Source organism: Dermacentor albipictus, chromosome 6 (genome assembly GCF_038994185.2).
Source record: "Dermacentor albipictus isolate Rhodes 1998 colony chromosome 6, USDA_Dalb.pri_finalv2, whole genome shotgun sequence".
Lineage (NCBI taxonomy): Eukaryota > Metazoa > Arthropoda > Arachnida > Ixodida > Ixodidae > Dermacentor > Dermacentor albipictus.
In genome coordinates, this window is record NC_091826.1 from 54,364,995 (window position 1) to 54,381,067 (window position 16,073).

General features: G+C 50.8%; 1 protein-coding gene across 2 annotated transcripts in view; it reads right to left on the bottom strand.

Moving 5' to 3' along the window:
• The window catches only part of LOC135907790 (serine/threonine-protein kinase ICK), a 77,280-nt gene extending 65,302 nt beyond the window's left edge, over positions 1-11,978 (bottom strand). Inside the window, exon 1 of one of the 2 annotated variants that reach the window (XM_065439527.1) lies at positions 11,588-11,975. In XM_065439527.1, the coding sequence (XP_065295599.1) occupies positions 11,588-11,877 (290 nt within the window). In that variant the 5' untranslated portion in view covers positions 11,878-11,975. Of the gene's footprint in view, positions 1-11,587 lie in introns of both variants that reach the window. The other variant, XM_065439525.1, reaches the window with a different exon arrangement.
• Between the last annotated feature and the right edge of the window lie 4,095 nt (positions 11,979-16,073).

Consider the following 16,073-nt stretch of genomic DNA (forward strand, 5'->3'; position numbering starts at 1 on the left):
GGAATATTTCTCTACGCTCCCAGTTGGACATTGTAGGACAAGCCCTGACATATATGCGGACTTGCTTCGTGACACTTCTCCGCATGTGGTCACGAATTCATGTGGCCACACTGATTCCCTAGGCAACGTACGCCACAATCTTTCATTAATTTATTTCATTTATTATAAAATAAATACCACCCCGCCCCCACCACACCATTATATTGACACATGTACTTATCTTTATCGGGCGACCACGTTTAGCCGCCTAACAAATGTTATCGCACAGCGCGGGACGCGCTTGCATGTATCCGAACTTTCTGGAAATTTATCGATGCTTCTATCCGCTGTCTGTTGTCGCCGAACCTTGTGTTATCTGATTTCATCGCTTGACGCGAATGATGTAGAACTTTGTAGAAAGCACGCGGGTCCCATCAGCTAATCTGGAACATTCGACGACTGATCTATAAAAGCCGACGCGCTTGACCCGCTGATCAGATTTTCGACGATCGCCGAGCGTGTTCGCCGCTTTCGTTGTGCTATAAGTGTAGCCTGTTTTGTGGGCACAGGTTCGCCCAATAAAAGCTAGTTTTGTATTCCACCGTACTGCTTCTTTCGTCACCGTCACTACCACGTGACATCTGGTGGAGGTGCTTGTGCGTTCGTGTACCGAACGCCCCCGCAAAGCCGCGATCCAAGCCCAAAGCCCGAGGACAAAACTAACATCGCCGAAGACCAGCGCGCTAGCCGCAGACTGCAAGGACTGCCCCCAGAGCACGGACTTCTACCTGAGTCGACAAAGAAGATCGTGGTCAAAACAACCCCAATGGCTGCCCCAGCGTCCCCCGTTATCCTACAACAACCTCGGGACCCACCGACCTTCCATGGAGCAGCGACTGAAGACCCAGAATCCTGGTTGGAGACCTACGAACGAATCGCGACTTTTAACAACTGGGACTCCGACGACAAGCTGCGGCATGTATACTTTGCCTTAGAAGATGCCGCCAGAACGTGGTTTGAGAACCGGGAGTCGACCTTGACGACATGGGACCTCTTCCGTACCGGCTTCCTGCGCACCTTTACGAGCGTCGTGCGCAAGGAAAGGGCCGAAGCCATGCTGGACGCCCGAGTGCAGCTACCTAACGAGAACGTCGCCATCTTCACGGAAGAAATGAAACGTCTGTTCCGCCATGCCGACCCGGATATGCCTGAGGAGAAGAAAGTCCGCCTTCTCATGCGTGGTGTGAAGGAAGAACTTTTCGGCGCAATGATACGAAGCCCACCGAAGACCGTAGAAGAGTTCCTTCGCGAGGCCACCAGCATCGAGAAGACACTCGAAATGCGGAACCGGCAATTCAACCGCCGTACAAGCTCTACCCACTACGCCGGAGTTCAGTCACTCGCTGCCGACGACCTACGCGAGACTATCCGAGCTGTCGTGCGGGAGGAGCTACAAAAGCTGTTCCCATCATCACAGCCTCAAGTGGCTTCGATTGCCGACGCCGTGCGTGAGGAGCTCCAACAACAACTTGGAGTAGCCCCTGAATCGCCGCAGCGTGAGCCGCAAGCGATGACCTACGCCGCCGTCGCACGCCGTCAAGGACCCCCTCCGCGACCGCGCCAGGGCCCTGTCACGCCACAGTTTCGTCGTCCGCCGCCGCCGCCGCCAGCACGACCACCCGTCGCCCAGCGCACCTACGCGAGGAAGACGGACATCTGGCGTGCTCCTGACCACCGCCCGCTCTGCTACCACTGCGGAGAAGCGGGTCACGTCTACCGACGATGTCCGTACAGGGAGATGGGACTGCGAGGTTTCGCCGTCAACGCGCCGCGTCCACAGCTTGGCGAGCGCCCACGTGACATCGCCGATTACCTCGCCGCTACTCAATGGAGCCCTCGACGACCATCCCGTTCGCCGTCACCAGGCCGCTACCTGTCGCCGCAGCGCCGACCATACACTGGCCCAACTCGGGGCCGGTCAGCGAGCCCATATCCGGAAAACTAAAAGCAGCAACCGATGGAGGTGCGGTTGCTGTTCGTCGAACTGACGAAGATCCTCCGCCGCCGACGAAGACGCCGAAGAAACTACCTCGACGATATAACGACACGCCGCCGTCCCGACGAAGTCTGGAAGTAAAGAATACGACGACGAAAGACAACCTGACGACGCGACGTTCCAGCTTCAGCTTAACACGACGCAGCCGTGATCCGACGCCAAGACCCAACTGCAACGCCAGACAAAGAACCACCGACCTCGACGTACTACTCGACGGCCACGCAGTCACTGCCTTAGTCGACACAGGGGCCGATTACTCCGTAATGAGTGGACACATCGCCGCCCAGTTGAAGAAGGTTAAGACTGCATGGGAGGGCCCCCAAATTCGGACCGCTGGAGGACACCTGATTACGCCGACTGGAATCTGCACTGCGAGGATAACCATTCATGAGCGGACTTACCCTGCCACCTTCGTTATCCTCCAACAGTGTTCTCGAGACGTCATTCTCGGTATGGACTTCCTGAACCAATGAACCAACACGGCGCAGTCATCGACCTGAAGTCGAAGTCAATAACGCTGTCGGAAGATAAAGCGATACCGCCGGAGAGCCCTCGTAGTCACCACGCCTTGAGTGTGCTCGAAGATAAGGTGAGCATCCCGCCTCGCTCCAGCATTGTTATTTCGGTCGCCACCGAAACACCCACTGACGTAGAAGGCGTCATCGAAGGCGACCAACGTTTACTGCTCGACCGTGAAATTTGCGTCGCAAGAGGGATCGCTCGACTGCACGGAGGAAACACGAAAGTGTTGCTGACAAACTTCAGCCAGGAGTTCAAGCACATCAACAAGGGAACGACGATCGCTTACATCGAGGCAATTCAGGAAACCAGCGATGCCTTGGCCCTCTCGGATTCTGTTGCCTCTACCCCGACGACCGTAGTTCCCGAGCCAGACTTCAACATAAATCCAAGTCTCCCCGTGATTAAGGAGCAACAGCTCAGAAGTCTGCTTCGACGATACAAAGACTGCTTTTCGACGTCATCAAAGATTCGACAAACACCAGTCGCAAAGCATCGCATAATAACCGAAGAGTGCGCTCGACCACTACGCCAGAGCCCTTACCGAGTTTCGACGCGGGAACGCGAAGCTATAAGACAACAAGTCGACGAAATGCTGCGCGACGACATCATCCAGCCGTCGAAAAGCCCGTGGGCGTCTCCAGTTGTTTTAGTGAAGAAAAAGGACGGAACGCTACGTTTCTGCGTCGATTATCGTCGACTGAACAAAATCACGAAGAAAGACGTATACCCCCTCCCACGGATAGACGACGCATTGGATCGGCTCTGCAATGCTAAATACTTCTCATCGATGGACCTCAAGTCTGGCTACTGGCAAATAGAAGTAGACGAAAGGGATCGCGAAAAGACCGCTTTCATCACGCCAGACGGGCTCTATGAATTCAAGGTTATGCCATTTGGACTGTGCTCGGCGCCTGCAACGTTCCAGCGCGTGATGGACACGGTTTTAGCAGGGTTGAAGTGGCAGACCTGCCTTGTTTACTTGGATGACGTCGTCGTCTTCGCCGGAAATTTCGACGATCACCTTAGGCGGCTTGCAACAGTACTAGAGGCCATCAAATCATCAGGGCTCACTCTGAAGCCAGAAAAGTGTCGCTTCGCTTACGACGAGCTTCTCTTCCTAGGCCACGTCATCAGCAAAACCGGAGTACGCCCCGACCCGCAGAAAACAGCTGCCATCGCAAAGTTCCCGCAGCCCACCGACAAGAAGGCAGTGCGTAGATTCCTTGGCATGTGTGCCTACTACAGGCGCTTTGTCAAGGACTTTTCACGCATCGCTGAGCCGCTAACGCATCTAACCAAATCTGATGTCGAGTTCAAATGGCAAACGCCGCAGGCCGACGCATTTCAAGAACTAAAACGACGCATGCAGTCACCGCCTGTACTCGCACATTTCGACGAAGACGCCGATACCGAAATCCACACTGACGCCAGTAGCCTAGGCCTCGGTGCCGTCCTAGTCCAGAAGAAAGACGGACATGAACGGGTGATATCCTATGCTAGCCGGTCGCTGTCAAAAGCGGAAGGCAATTATTCTACGACTGAAAAGGAATGCCTCGCCATCATTTGGGCTACAGCAAAATTCCGCCCTTACCTATATGGCAGGCCATTCAAAGTCGTCAGCGACCATCACGCGTTGTGTTGGCTAGCTAACTTGAAGGACCCTTCAGGACGGCTGGCGAGGTGGAGCCTCAGACTGCAAGAATATGACGTCACGGTGATCTACAAGTCCGGACGAAAACACTCAGACGCCGACTGCCTATCACGCGCCCCCATCGATCCCCCGCCGCAAGACGACGAGGACGACGACGCCTTCCTTGGAATAATAAGCGCGGAAGACTTCACTAAACAGCAGCGAGCCGACCCGGAGTTAAAAGGCCTCGTCGAGTACTTGGAAGGGAACACCGACGTTGTCCCTAGGGCATTTAAGCGCGGGTTGTCTTCGTTCACGCTACAAAACAACCTGCTCGTGAAGAAGAACTTCTCACCAGTCCGCGCCAGCTACCTTCTTGTTGTACCGTCAGCGCTGCGCCCAGAAGTACTGCACGCCCTACACGACGACCCAACCGCTGGGCACCTCGGATTCTCCCGGACGCTGTCGAGGATACAGGAAAGGTACTACTGGCCGCGTCTCACCGCCGACGTCGCCCATTACGTCAAGACATGCCGAGACTGTCAGCGGCGCAAGACACCACCGACAAGGCCAGCAGGATTACTACAGCCGATCGAACCTCCTCGTCGACCATTCCAGCAGATTGGGATGGATTTGTTGGGGCCGTTTCCGACGTCAACATCCGGGAATAAGTGGATCGTCGTGGCGACGGACTACCTCACCCGCTTCGCTGAAACTAAAGCTCTACCAAAAGGCAGCGCAGCCGAAGTGGCGAAATTTTTCGTCGAGCACATCCTGCTGCGACATGGTGCCCCAGAAGTCCTCATCACCGACAGAGGAACGGCTTTTACAGCAGAGCTCACCCAAGCCATTCTGCAGTACAGCCAGACAAGTCACAGGAGGACAACTGCCTACCATCCGCAGACGAATGGTCTCACGGAGCGCCTGAACAAGACCCTCGCCGACATGCTAGCAATGTACGTCGACGTCGAACACAAGACGTGGGACGCCGTCCTGCCGTACGTAACCTTTGCGTACAACACGGCGGTGCAGGAAACAACACAAATCACGCCGTTTAAGCTAGTTTACGGCAGGAACCCGACGACGACGCTTGACGCCATGCTGCCGCACGTAACAGACGAAGAGAATGTTGACGTCGCTAGCTATCTCCAGCGCGCCGAAGAAGCCCGACAACTCGCCCGCCTACGGATCAAGAGCCAGCAGAGGACCGACAGCCGACACTACAACCTCCGACGACGCTTCGTCGAGTACCAGCCCGGCGACCGTGTTTGGGTATGGACCCCTATACGCCGACGAGGACTGAGCGAGAAGCTATTGCGCCGCTACTTCGGACCTTACAAGGTCATTCGACGTATTGGCGCACTGGACTATGAGGTCGTGCCAGACGGCATCTCGCATTCACAGCGGCGCCGCGCACGACCTGAAGTGGTCCACGTGGTGCGTCTTAAACCGTTTTACGGACGCTAACGAACTTCCCTTATTTTGTTGTTTTCATTGCTACGAGTGCTTATTTATTACTTTCGTTTGTTTGCAGCATCGGGTCGATGCTTTTTAAGAGGGGGGTAATGACACATGTACTTATCTTTATCGGGCGACCACGTTTAGCCGCCTAACAAATGTTATCGCACAGCGCGGGACGCGCTTGCATGTATCCGAACTTTCTGGAAATTTATCGATGCTTCTATCCGCTGTCTGTTGTCGCCGAACCTTGTGTTATCTGATTTCATCGCTTGACGCGAATGATGTAGAACTTTGTAGAAAGCACGCGGGTCCCATCAGCTAATCTGGAACATTCGACGACTGATCTATAAAAGCCGACGCGCTTGACCCGCTGATCAGATTTTCGACGATCGCCGAGCGTGTTCGCCGCTTTCGTTGTGCTATAAGTGTAGCCTGTTTTGTGGGCACAGGTTCGCCCAATAAAAGCTAGTTTTGTATTCCACCGTACTGCTTCTTTCGTCACCGTCACTACCACGTGACAATATAATGCCCTGAGATGAGGGTATTATATCCTCCCGAGAGAGAGAGAGAATACAGGAAGGCAGGGATGTTAACCAGTCAATAGTCTGGTTGGTTACCCTACACTGGGGGAAGCGAGAAGGGGAAGAGAAAGAGACTCTAATACAGCTATGGGACCGAGTCGCTTTTAAAGCTGCTTTTTATTGACGACTGGTATGTTACGAATGCGGGTTACTTTTTATTTTTAATTAAAGCACCAGGGCTAGATGCCACAAACTGAATCTCCATGTACAGGAAAAAAAAATAACCGTCTCCTCACGTTTTTAAGGAAAAAGCTACATTTCGCTGCCTAAACACAGATATGAATATGGAACTACGTGCAGTACATCGCCATCTTGCTGCTGCATACTGGAGTTTGACGCAGTCTCAACGAAATCGAAAAACACTTCAAGGTTGCTTTCCGCCGTCTGTAACAACACGGAGCTCTATGTCAAATAAGTGTCAAATTTCTCGACATCGGATAACCGGAATGTGGGTAAACCATATCTCTACAGTTCCAGGCGCTCCGGAATTCATATCCAGGATGAGTATTTCGAGTAATCGCTTCTGAGTCAATTTAGGAAAAATATATGCTGTATATATTGTAGGCAACGCACACTACGCTGGACAAGGGGTTTTGGGAGGATGTATATGCATAGTGGGGGAGGTGGGACAGAAATCAGTACAACTTATGTCACAAAGATACACAATTAAACACTTAGTAGCACTAGATCTCACACGATAGAAGACAAAACAAAAGAATTTAAAAATAATGATTAAAGATGTGAGGAGCAACTTGTAATTTAACCTAGTACGAACAATATGGTTAGACCACAAAATGGTTTGCGCCGTAGAAAATAAAATCACTATATGCGAAAGGCACTGAGAAAAGCACTTGTGAATAAAGGAAGAAAGCACTGATTGTCAGATATTGAGTCATGGAAAACTTTATAAAAATAAACATCGCCTACAACAGAATAAATGCGACACCAAGAGCCGGCGCTGGAGCCTTGATAAAAGAAACGAACTTACAAAAAACGTTACAGCGATAACTACGTCAAATGAAGAGAGGAAAACGAGCTCAGATTGCGATATGCCTTCTCGCATGTACGCACAAGCAGGCGGGAACCTGGTCCCGCCAGTGCCCAAAATTCGGATAATTGGACTATGAGTGCAACAGAACACGCACAATCACGAAGTGATTAGTAGAGTTGAGACGACATCCAGGCAGCTAAATAACCTCCTCGGGAGGGTGTCGAATGGGCGGCTTGGTGTAAAAGAAAAAGAAGCACAGCAACTAATACAGGCCTTTCAAATCACCAGGATTGCTTAAGTGTGCCCATAGCTGCACCTTAGGAAAGCTGACCTGGACAAGATCAACAGCCTCAGCCGCACAGTCTTTAAACAGGCCCTTGGACTGCCAAAAGGAACCAACAGCGATTGGCTGCTAGCGCTTGGCATTCACAATACGGCAGAGGAAATTACTGAAGCACAGAAATGGTCACAGATGATCGCACAACAACCAATACAGGCCTTTCAAATCAGCAGAATTGCTTAAGTGTGCCCATACCTTCATCTTAGGAAAACTGACCTGGACAAGATCAACAGCGTCAGCCGCACAGTCTATAAACAGGCCCTTGGACTGCCAAAATGAACCAACAGCGATTGGCTGCTAGCGCTTGGCATTCACAATACGGCTGAGGAAATTACTGAAGCCCAGAAATGGTCACAGATGATCAGACCATCCGGAACTGCCGCAGGACGGGAAATACTTTGCGCCCTAGGGTACAGTCTCGTTTTGGCCATCCCACGTCGCTGCTGAATTCCTAATAACATCAGCGCCGAAAATTACTGCTACCCCTCTCCCCGAAAACACGGGAAAGGACAACACGGATCGACGTAAAGCCGGGGTCGACTCTCTCTGGCGGGGTCTCAAAAACAAACTGGCCATCTACGTAGACGCCGCTTGTGCGGGCAATGACCGTTGCCCAATCACTGCTGTTGACGGCTGCGGTCGGACCATTAGGGCCGATTTACGCTCGAGCCGCCCATCACCGCAAGCCGCACCGCACGCGTGCGGTCGCGCGAAAGATTGCACATATCAAACACTTGTGCACAAATTTCGGTTTACAATGTGTAAGGTATACACTGTGCACACAGTGTAAATGGTAATTTGTGCACAAGTGCTGGATACGTGCATTTTTTCGCGCGACCGCAAGCGTGCGGTGCGGCTTGCGGTGATGGGCGGCTCGAGAGTAAATCGGCCCTTAGGTCAACACGTCCTCTATTGTGGAGGCGGAAGAGGCCGCGATTGCCATGGTCGCGTCCCTACCTGATGTTGAATTCGTTGTGTCAGACTCAGAAGCTGTACTCTATTGGGGCAATCAGCCCCATTGCAAGGAGACTTCTCAAGCCTCCGCGGACACTATACGTCTAATGTGGGTGCCAGCTCATGCCGGTAACCCGGTTAACGAAGCATCTCACCTAGCCACCCGAGCAGCATATGACTGGGAGGTGGGATCGCTCCACCCGGATGGCCGGCTTGAACCCATCCTTACATGTCGCGAATTAACTCAAGTTTACAATGATTCGCGCAGAGAGTATCCGTTGTCAAGCACGATCCTCTCCCTGGAGCAGGCCACGACTCTACGGCGGGCACAGACTCGATCCCTGCTAAGCTCCAAAAGGTTGGCTGAAATTTATAAGGAAGAGTTTAAACCTAACTGCAGGCACTGCGAAGCACTAACCTCAGACCCAGACCACATACATTGGGGGCGCCCTTCAAACCCCCGCCCAACAAGAACGATTTTTCGGCAAGCTCTCACGCTCGAGGCCTGGGAGCATACGATCGAGACTGACGACCCAAAATGCCAAGTCATGCTGGCAGAATGGGCTAACCGCGTTGCGACCACATGGCCTCCACGGTAGCTCCTCTGCCAGGGTCTCAATAACTAATACGCCCGTAATAGAGTTTAGTCTCTCTCTCTCTCAAATGAGGAGAGATTGACTCAATGGCTCATACCCATCTTGGCCACGAGAGGCCACCAAAATGTGCTGTGTCTACTGGCCAATAATATTAAGCGTGCGGTAGGACACGGCGGGCTCGTGACTTCCACGCATCCACAACAGTAAGTCAAGACGTAAGATAAACACCTGATTATACTCTCTCTCTCTTGCTCCGCCGTGAAAAGCACGGAGGCCATGCGGTTTAAAGAAATGTAGCCTGAAATATCGTATCAACTGCATCTACCTTTCAAGTAATCGATCGCCGCACAGACCACTGCAGCCTTACGAGTGAGCCCGTCGGGTCAGTCAACGTTGGCGGGTCGAAAGACCGTCGTCCCCGTTGCTCCGGTTTAAAACGGACCCGCATCGATCGTACCAGCATAAACTGGGCGCGCAAAGATTTCGTCTATCCCGCCAGGAACTGTCGCTCCACCTTACGCAAACGTCAGAAGCACATCGCTAGAGTTTGCTGGTGAGCCGTGGCGCTTCGCCTCAAGAAACTCCATCTCTGAAGTTTGCTGGCGAGTACCGCAACGAAGGTTCGCGTGTAGCAGGCAGTCTTTAGAGTAACTCAGTTGACGAGAGCAGGCCGTATACGAATGCTCTTAACGGCTTTGGCAACGAATGCTCTCCGCAAGAAAAAAGAGAGAGAGAGAGAGCAATCACTGACAGTTTCGGGAAGGAGAGAGAGAGAGAAAAAACAAGGGTAGGAAAGGCAGGGAGGTCAACCAGAACAGCATCCGGTTTGCTACCCTACACTGGGGGTGGGGGAAAGGGGAATAGAAAGAGGAAGAAAGGGAGAGAGTAAGTACTGAGTACGCGTGGGAGGGACACCATACACAAGGACACTATAAACGGTCTGTTAAGCCCGTGCACTTCAAGTACCGCACTAGTGCACGATCAATTTGGCCAGCACGTGCGCAATGCTGTCGCCAGCGCGCAAGTGCATCTGCGGTAGCACAACGAGCCGGAAGATATCTTCGAGCGTTTCGCCGCGGAATGTGTGGAATATAAAAAGTCATGCGTCCTCGGTCGCGAATTCCACGGTTAACGCGTCACTCCGCCGGCCAGATGTCCGGCGTATATAACGGCAGTGTGACGCTTGGCGCGGTGGTAGCGACACAGCGCGCGGCACAAGACGGAGCAGAGCCGCTGCCGAAACTGCGCGGCGACGAAACGGTGCACCGATAAAAGATAAAAGCACGGAGACGCGACGACACAGAACCGCGGGAAACACGCTTGTTAGAAAGAACGCGCAAGACAGGAAAGAAAAAAGTAGCTTGATGCTCCGGAATCATTGTATTCGAGTGTGATGAATAGAACAAGAGGATGTAAAAGGTGAGCGTAAGCAGCGTAAGCTTAAACACGCTATGCCAAGAATTGAACATATGCGACGTTCTGAGCATAAATAAAGATATTGCTGAAGGTATGCTGAAATTGAACAATACGTAGGAAAATCTGTTCAAACCCTTCCCCCAGTATTTGTTTCATTGCTACTCCAAGTTTCAATTATAGTGTTTAAGATAGACCTCAACTGAATAGTCATGTGCATAATGTTCAGCGCCATGGGAATAATATGCGGTTGAAGAAACGGCAGTGACCGGACAGCCCCACAGAATGCAGAAACGCAGACAGATCCCACCGGATTTGTCTCATTGCCCAAGAAATGCTACGAGCATTGGCGCTAGTGTTTCAGATTGCTTTAACGTGCGACATGCATGATAGACGTAAAATACCGTTAAAGGAACTGTGAGGCTTTCCTTTCGAGGAACCCGTATGGGTTTCCTTTGTAGCAAGTACCACAAACGAGTGGATTTCTGATTTTTACTTTATAAATTACTTCACCTTCCAGGTTTCCGCACAACTACTACGTCCAACACTGAAGTACACAGTGATCACGCCGGTAAGATAAGGCTGCAGATTGGGCTGTTGAAACGATAAGAACACTTTAAAGGTGTCACTATCATCAGTTAGTTAGGCACAGCGTAGCGACGTAAGCCGTAATGTCAATCGCGTCTTGTTTTTTTTTTCTTTTTAATAAGTTTAGCCTCCTGAAACTTTCATGAAAGCAGAGCGCACTCATATAAGCCAGCCGCATATTCACTTTTTTTTTTGACGAAATATTCCGGCTGCTTCGTATTATGTTTCGCTTGAGTCTTAGCGCCGAGTTCCTTTCGTTACCGTGAATCACCACGGTATCTGTCTGACTGCCCAGCTAATGCAACAAGGTTTACTTACTATTTCAGGCTGTTTTCAATTCGATAGCCAAGCGCGACATGGGCAATGCACTCGGTATGATACGGCTTAAGCAAACGTAAGACAGCACACGGCCGTAGGACGTCAATGTGGACAACGACGCTCTCATTCACGCTGTACACCCACGGTGACTCACTCACCGCTTGATGGCCACCTTCTCGCCGGTGTCCAGCCGCTGTCCGAGCACCACGGATCCGTAGGTGCCGTCCCCGAGCGGACCCAGCGTCATGTAGCGGTTCATGGCCGCTACATCTCGGCTACGGCTGCTGTAGGAGGACCTCATGCAAACTCGGACATCGGCCTCTTCTGTGCCGAAGCCGCGGGTTGCCAGCGAGGACGGCCAGCAGGCATGCAGTGTTGACGAGCACGCGTTGCCGTGGCAACGCGATCGGCGAGCGCGGCTGGCGGTCACGCGGTCAGGGTGCCGCATGCTCGGCTGCGTCGCGAAGGTGGCGCACACAGGCTATACGCGATCTCCAGTCGTTGCGGGATTCTCGGCACGTGTGCAAAGGCCTCACTGCACGGGCCGGCTGGCAGTAAGAGCGGGTTTGTTTTGTCGCGCCTCCTGGCGCGTTTGCGAAGTGCAAGCGGAAATTGTTGCCTAACAAAGAAATGTTGTCCGTTCGTGACGTTTTGAGCAGCCAGACCGCGAAGGCTACCGCGCAATAAATAAAAAAAAAGAGATACTTTTTCAGCCAGGCTTAGGGTTTCGTGGACTGCAAGCGACATGGACTTCTGGTTGCGGAAGTGTCTCGTTCCGGCATGGCTCGCGTGACCTTCGACCTTTTTTTGCGCCTTGGTTTTGTTTCGTATTGTCCGTACGTTTGATATTATGTCAAATTTGATTGTTTTGTGTGTGTATATTTGTGTATTTTTTTTGTCTGGCTCAAGTTACGTGGAACACCCTGTATACAATGCGTTGAAAGAGTCGCATAACATTGCTTCCACCTTAGTTATGACGCGTTAAGCTTCCATGAGTCAACACCTGATGCCAAACGGCGACGGAGAGTAACGTACGTACAATAGCTTGCAATCATTCGTCACATTATTTTATTCATTACTTTTTTCCTCCGGTGGCGTGACATACCTTGTCTTCGCTTCTCTATGAAAAAATAAGAAGAAAAATGAACAAGAAAGAAAAAAGGAGGTGTAAATGGTAGTTCAGTAACTTATTACAAGAGCGGTGCGATTGTTGGCTATGCATACTTGGGCATCGCAGAAACTGAATTACAAACGTTCTTTATTGGCCTTGATGACCGCTGTATGGCGCCCTGCATCAGTGCTGGCCTTCTGCACTTTTATGGTCGGCTCGTGAAGCGATATCACCTCTGCGAGGTGCACTCTTAAAATGTTTGCCCCCTTTGGGGCTTGTCCCACAACGACATTCGTCATTTATCTTGCGCGCCTTTGCTTTCTTTAACGCTGTGAGCCCGGTACTTTCAGGTCACGAACGGTATGCGCGTCCTCAGCGTGACAGCATTACCGACAGCAAAAATAGCGGACTCAGAGTGTTCCAGAAAGGAAACACAAGGAAGGCACCTGACGATTATTTGGAGACAAGATGAGCCCTAAAGTTTGTAAACTTTTTTGAGAGCGTTGATTCAGTTTTCGCTAGTCGCAAAGAAAAAAGAGAGGAAAAAAAAGAAAAAAGAAAGGCAGTAGATGGGTAAAGCTGCAACTTATTCCTAAATTTTGTAGGCTAAGTTTCTGGTACGTTTAACAAAGGGAATAAAGCGTCTGAGCGTGGTTTCTTTCTCCAAGAGAGAGAGCGAGAAAAACTAACAGATGAAACACAGAGGGCGTAACCAGAATAACCATCCGGTTAACTACTGTGCAGTGCAAAAAGGGGAAAGGGTAGAATAGACGAGGATTAAAGAAGAGAACATATGGAAAGAAATCTATGCACAGAAACACAATTGAGGTGCCTGAAAATAATTAGTTTTAATGCGACTAGCATTCCTTGGAAACTTTACTCACTTCCCGGTATGTGTGTTTTCTCTGTATATATGTGCGCCACTCTTCTATGAAACAATGTTCTTAAATGTGTCTCCAATGCTGGATGGAATCGACACTGCGTCCCGTGGGTGCCTCAAGCACAGCATCGTGGCGCTGCAGCGCGCTGCGCCACGTACGTGCGCGGCCAATGGGGAAACTAGTCAGCCATCGCACGCGCTGGCGCGCCACGCATCTCTGAAGCAACGCGCAGAGTTCGCGCCGCCGCCGCTAGATCGCGCATCGTGTCCAGAGCGAAACGTATCGGAGCAATTATTCGCAACAGGATGAGGCATGCGTCTGCTGCAGAAAACGTCCGAAAACCACTCGGCACGCCAAGTTGAAGTTCACTCAGCAAGGCCCGTAAGAAACGTCCGCCTTCCAGAAGCGCTGGCGTTCCAAGTGGATCAAAGCAGTAATTGGTCAGCAGTGCAGATCAGCGAGCGAGGTTTATGATATTATTGAAAACAAAAGCAGGGAAGAGATTGATAGAGCCGGAGTCGTTGCAGACACAGGTGGCTGTACAATACAGAGATATACGTTTTAATAATGAAAGTAAAGGTCAAGGAGAGAGGCAATATGTCATACAGAGTGCGGTAGATGTAGTAGATTAGAGATTGTATTTACAGCAAAGGCAGAGAGGTCAACCTGAGCTGGTGCTCTCTTAATTTGCTATTCCGCAATGGGAAAGAGGAAAGGCGAAGTGAAGGTATAGGGGTGAGTGACGAGGAGAAGAGAAAGAGCGAATCACGTGATATGCACGTAATACGAATCACGTGGGCAACCACGTGATATGTGTTCCAGAGTTTCAGGCCTTTGAAAGTGTTCGCAGTCGGGACTACTCGGCAGGCCCACGAGGTGCGCGTAGCGGCGGGTGCAAGAAAAACGCCCAGCCGAATCCTGCCTTAATGGCGCTTGGCTCCGCGCAACCTTCGGGTGCATACGGAATTTCCCATCTGGGTCGATCACATGCAGACGTCCGTGGGTGTTGTCAGCATGGGGTCTGTATATCATAGTAAGGTCCTGCATGAGTGCCTTGATCAGTGAGTTATTGCCAGGTCGCGAGTAGGCAACCCGAGTTTCATCAGAGGTGGAGAATGCCGATCTTGCCTCACTGTCTGCGAGCTCATTGCCAATCGCACCACGGTGACCGTAGGCACCCATTGAAACGCGATAATGTGGCCACTTCGCTGGGCACCGCCATGAAGTTTCATTTTCATTTTTTCATTTCATTTCCTTAAGGGCCCCACGAGGGGGTACTACATAAGGGGTGGAATCAGCTAAAAAGAACATATAAAGAACAATGCCACATGTGTTTATATATCAAAAAGGTTATTTAAATTTTCAACAAAACGAAAGTGGTTTTGGCACGTAAAACGCCATAATTTAAATTTTGAGCAAACGATGATGCACAGATGTCAACGATATATTGGGGAAGGCCGTTCCAATCTTTAGCTGCACGCGCGAAGAAGGAAGCTGAAAAAGTAGCAGTTCGGGCACGTGGACAAAGAACTTGAAGGTTGTGGTTGGTGCGGTAACAAATTTTCGACGCTGGCATGATGTAAGGTGCACGATTGAGTGATGAGTAATTGAACTTGTGGTGCAGTAATTGGGTGGCTAAGCAACAGCGAACTGAGAGAGGTGATAAGGCAGATTTTGTTTTCAGAGCTGAAACACTGACGTCATACGAATAAGAAGAATGGATGAACCTTTTAGCGCGATTTTGGACTGCTTCTAGATCGTTTATGAGGTTAACATGATGCGGGTTCCATAAGGCGGATGCATACTGTAGTTTGAGTCGAGGGAGTGACTTGAAAGCAAGCAATTTCACGCGATGTGGGGCGAAGAGAAGATGAAGTTTAAAAAACCCGTGTGTTTCGTTAGCTGATGATATCACGTGAGTGATATGTTCATTCCCTGTTAGATCATTAGCTAATGTCATGCCGAAGTATTTGAAAGACGATACTGATTCTACGGACTCATTAGCGATATGGCATTGAAAGGCATGAATCTTGTGTCGGCGGGTAATAGAAAGGAGCTTGCATTTGCTAGGGTTAGGGATTATGAGCCAATCTTCGCACCATTGTTGGAAGGGGTTAGGATCCTGTTGGAGGGCTTCTTGATCCGTAGTGTTAGTTACTCGGCGGTATATAACGCAGTCGTCAGCAAACATTAGAATTTGGCAAGATACGTGCAGCGGGAGGTAGTTTATATACATAACAAACAAAGGAGGGGCGAGAACGGAGACTTGTGGGACGCCTACCCGCCGTGGTTGCTCAGTGGCTATGGTGTTGGGCTGCTGAGCACGAGGTCGCGGGATCGAATCCCGGCCACGGCGGCAGCATTTCGATGGGGGCGAAATGCGAAAACACCCGTGTGCTTAGATTTAGGTGCACGTTAAAGAACCCCAGGTGGTCAAAATTTCCGGAGTCCTCCACTACGGCGTGCCTCATAATCAGAAAGTGGTTTTGGCACGTAAAACCCCAATATTGTGGGACGCCTGGTGTTACATGAAGATGAATGGAGGACTGGTTATTTATGATGACTGATTGAGAACGATTTGTTAAGAACGTTTTGGTCCACTTTGGTACCTTAAAATGCAGGTTTAACCTGAAGGGTTGTTGTATTAACCGT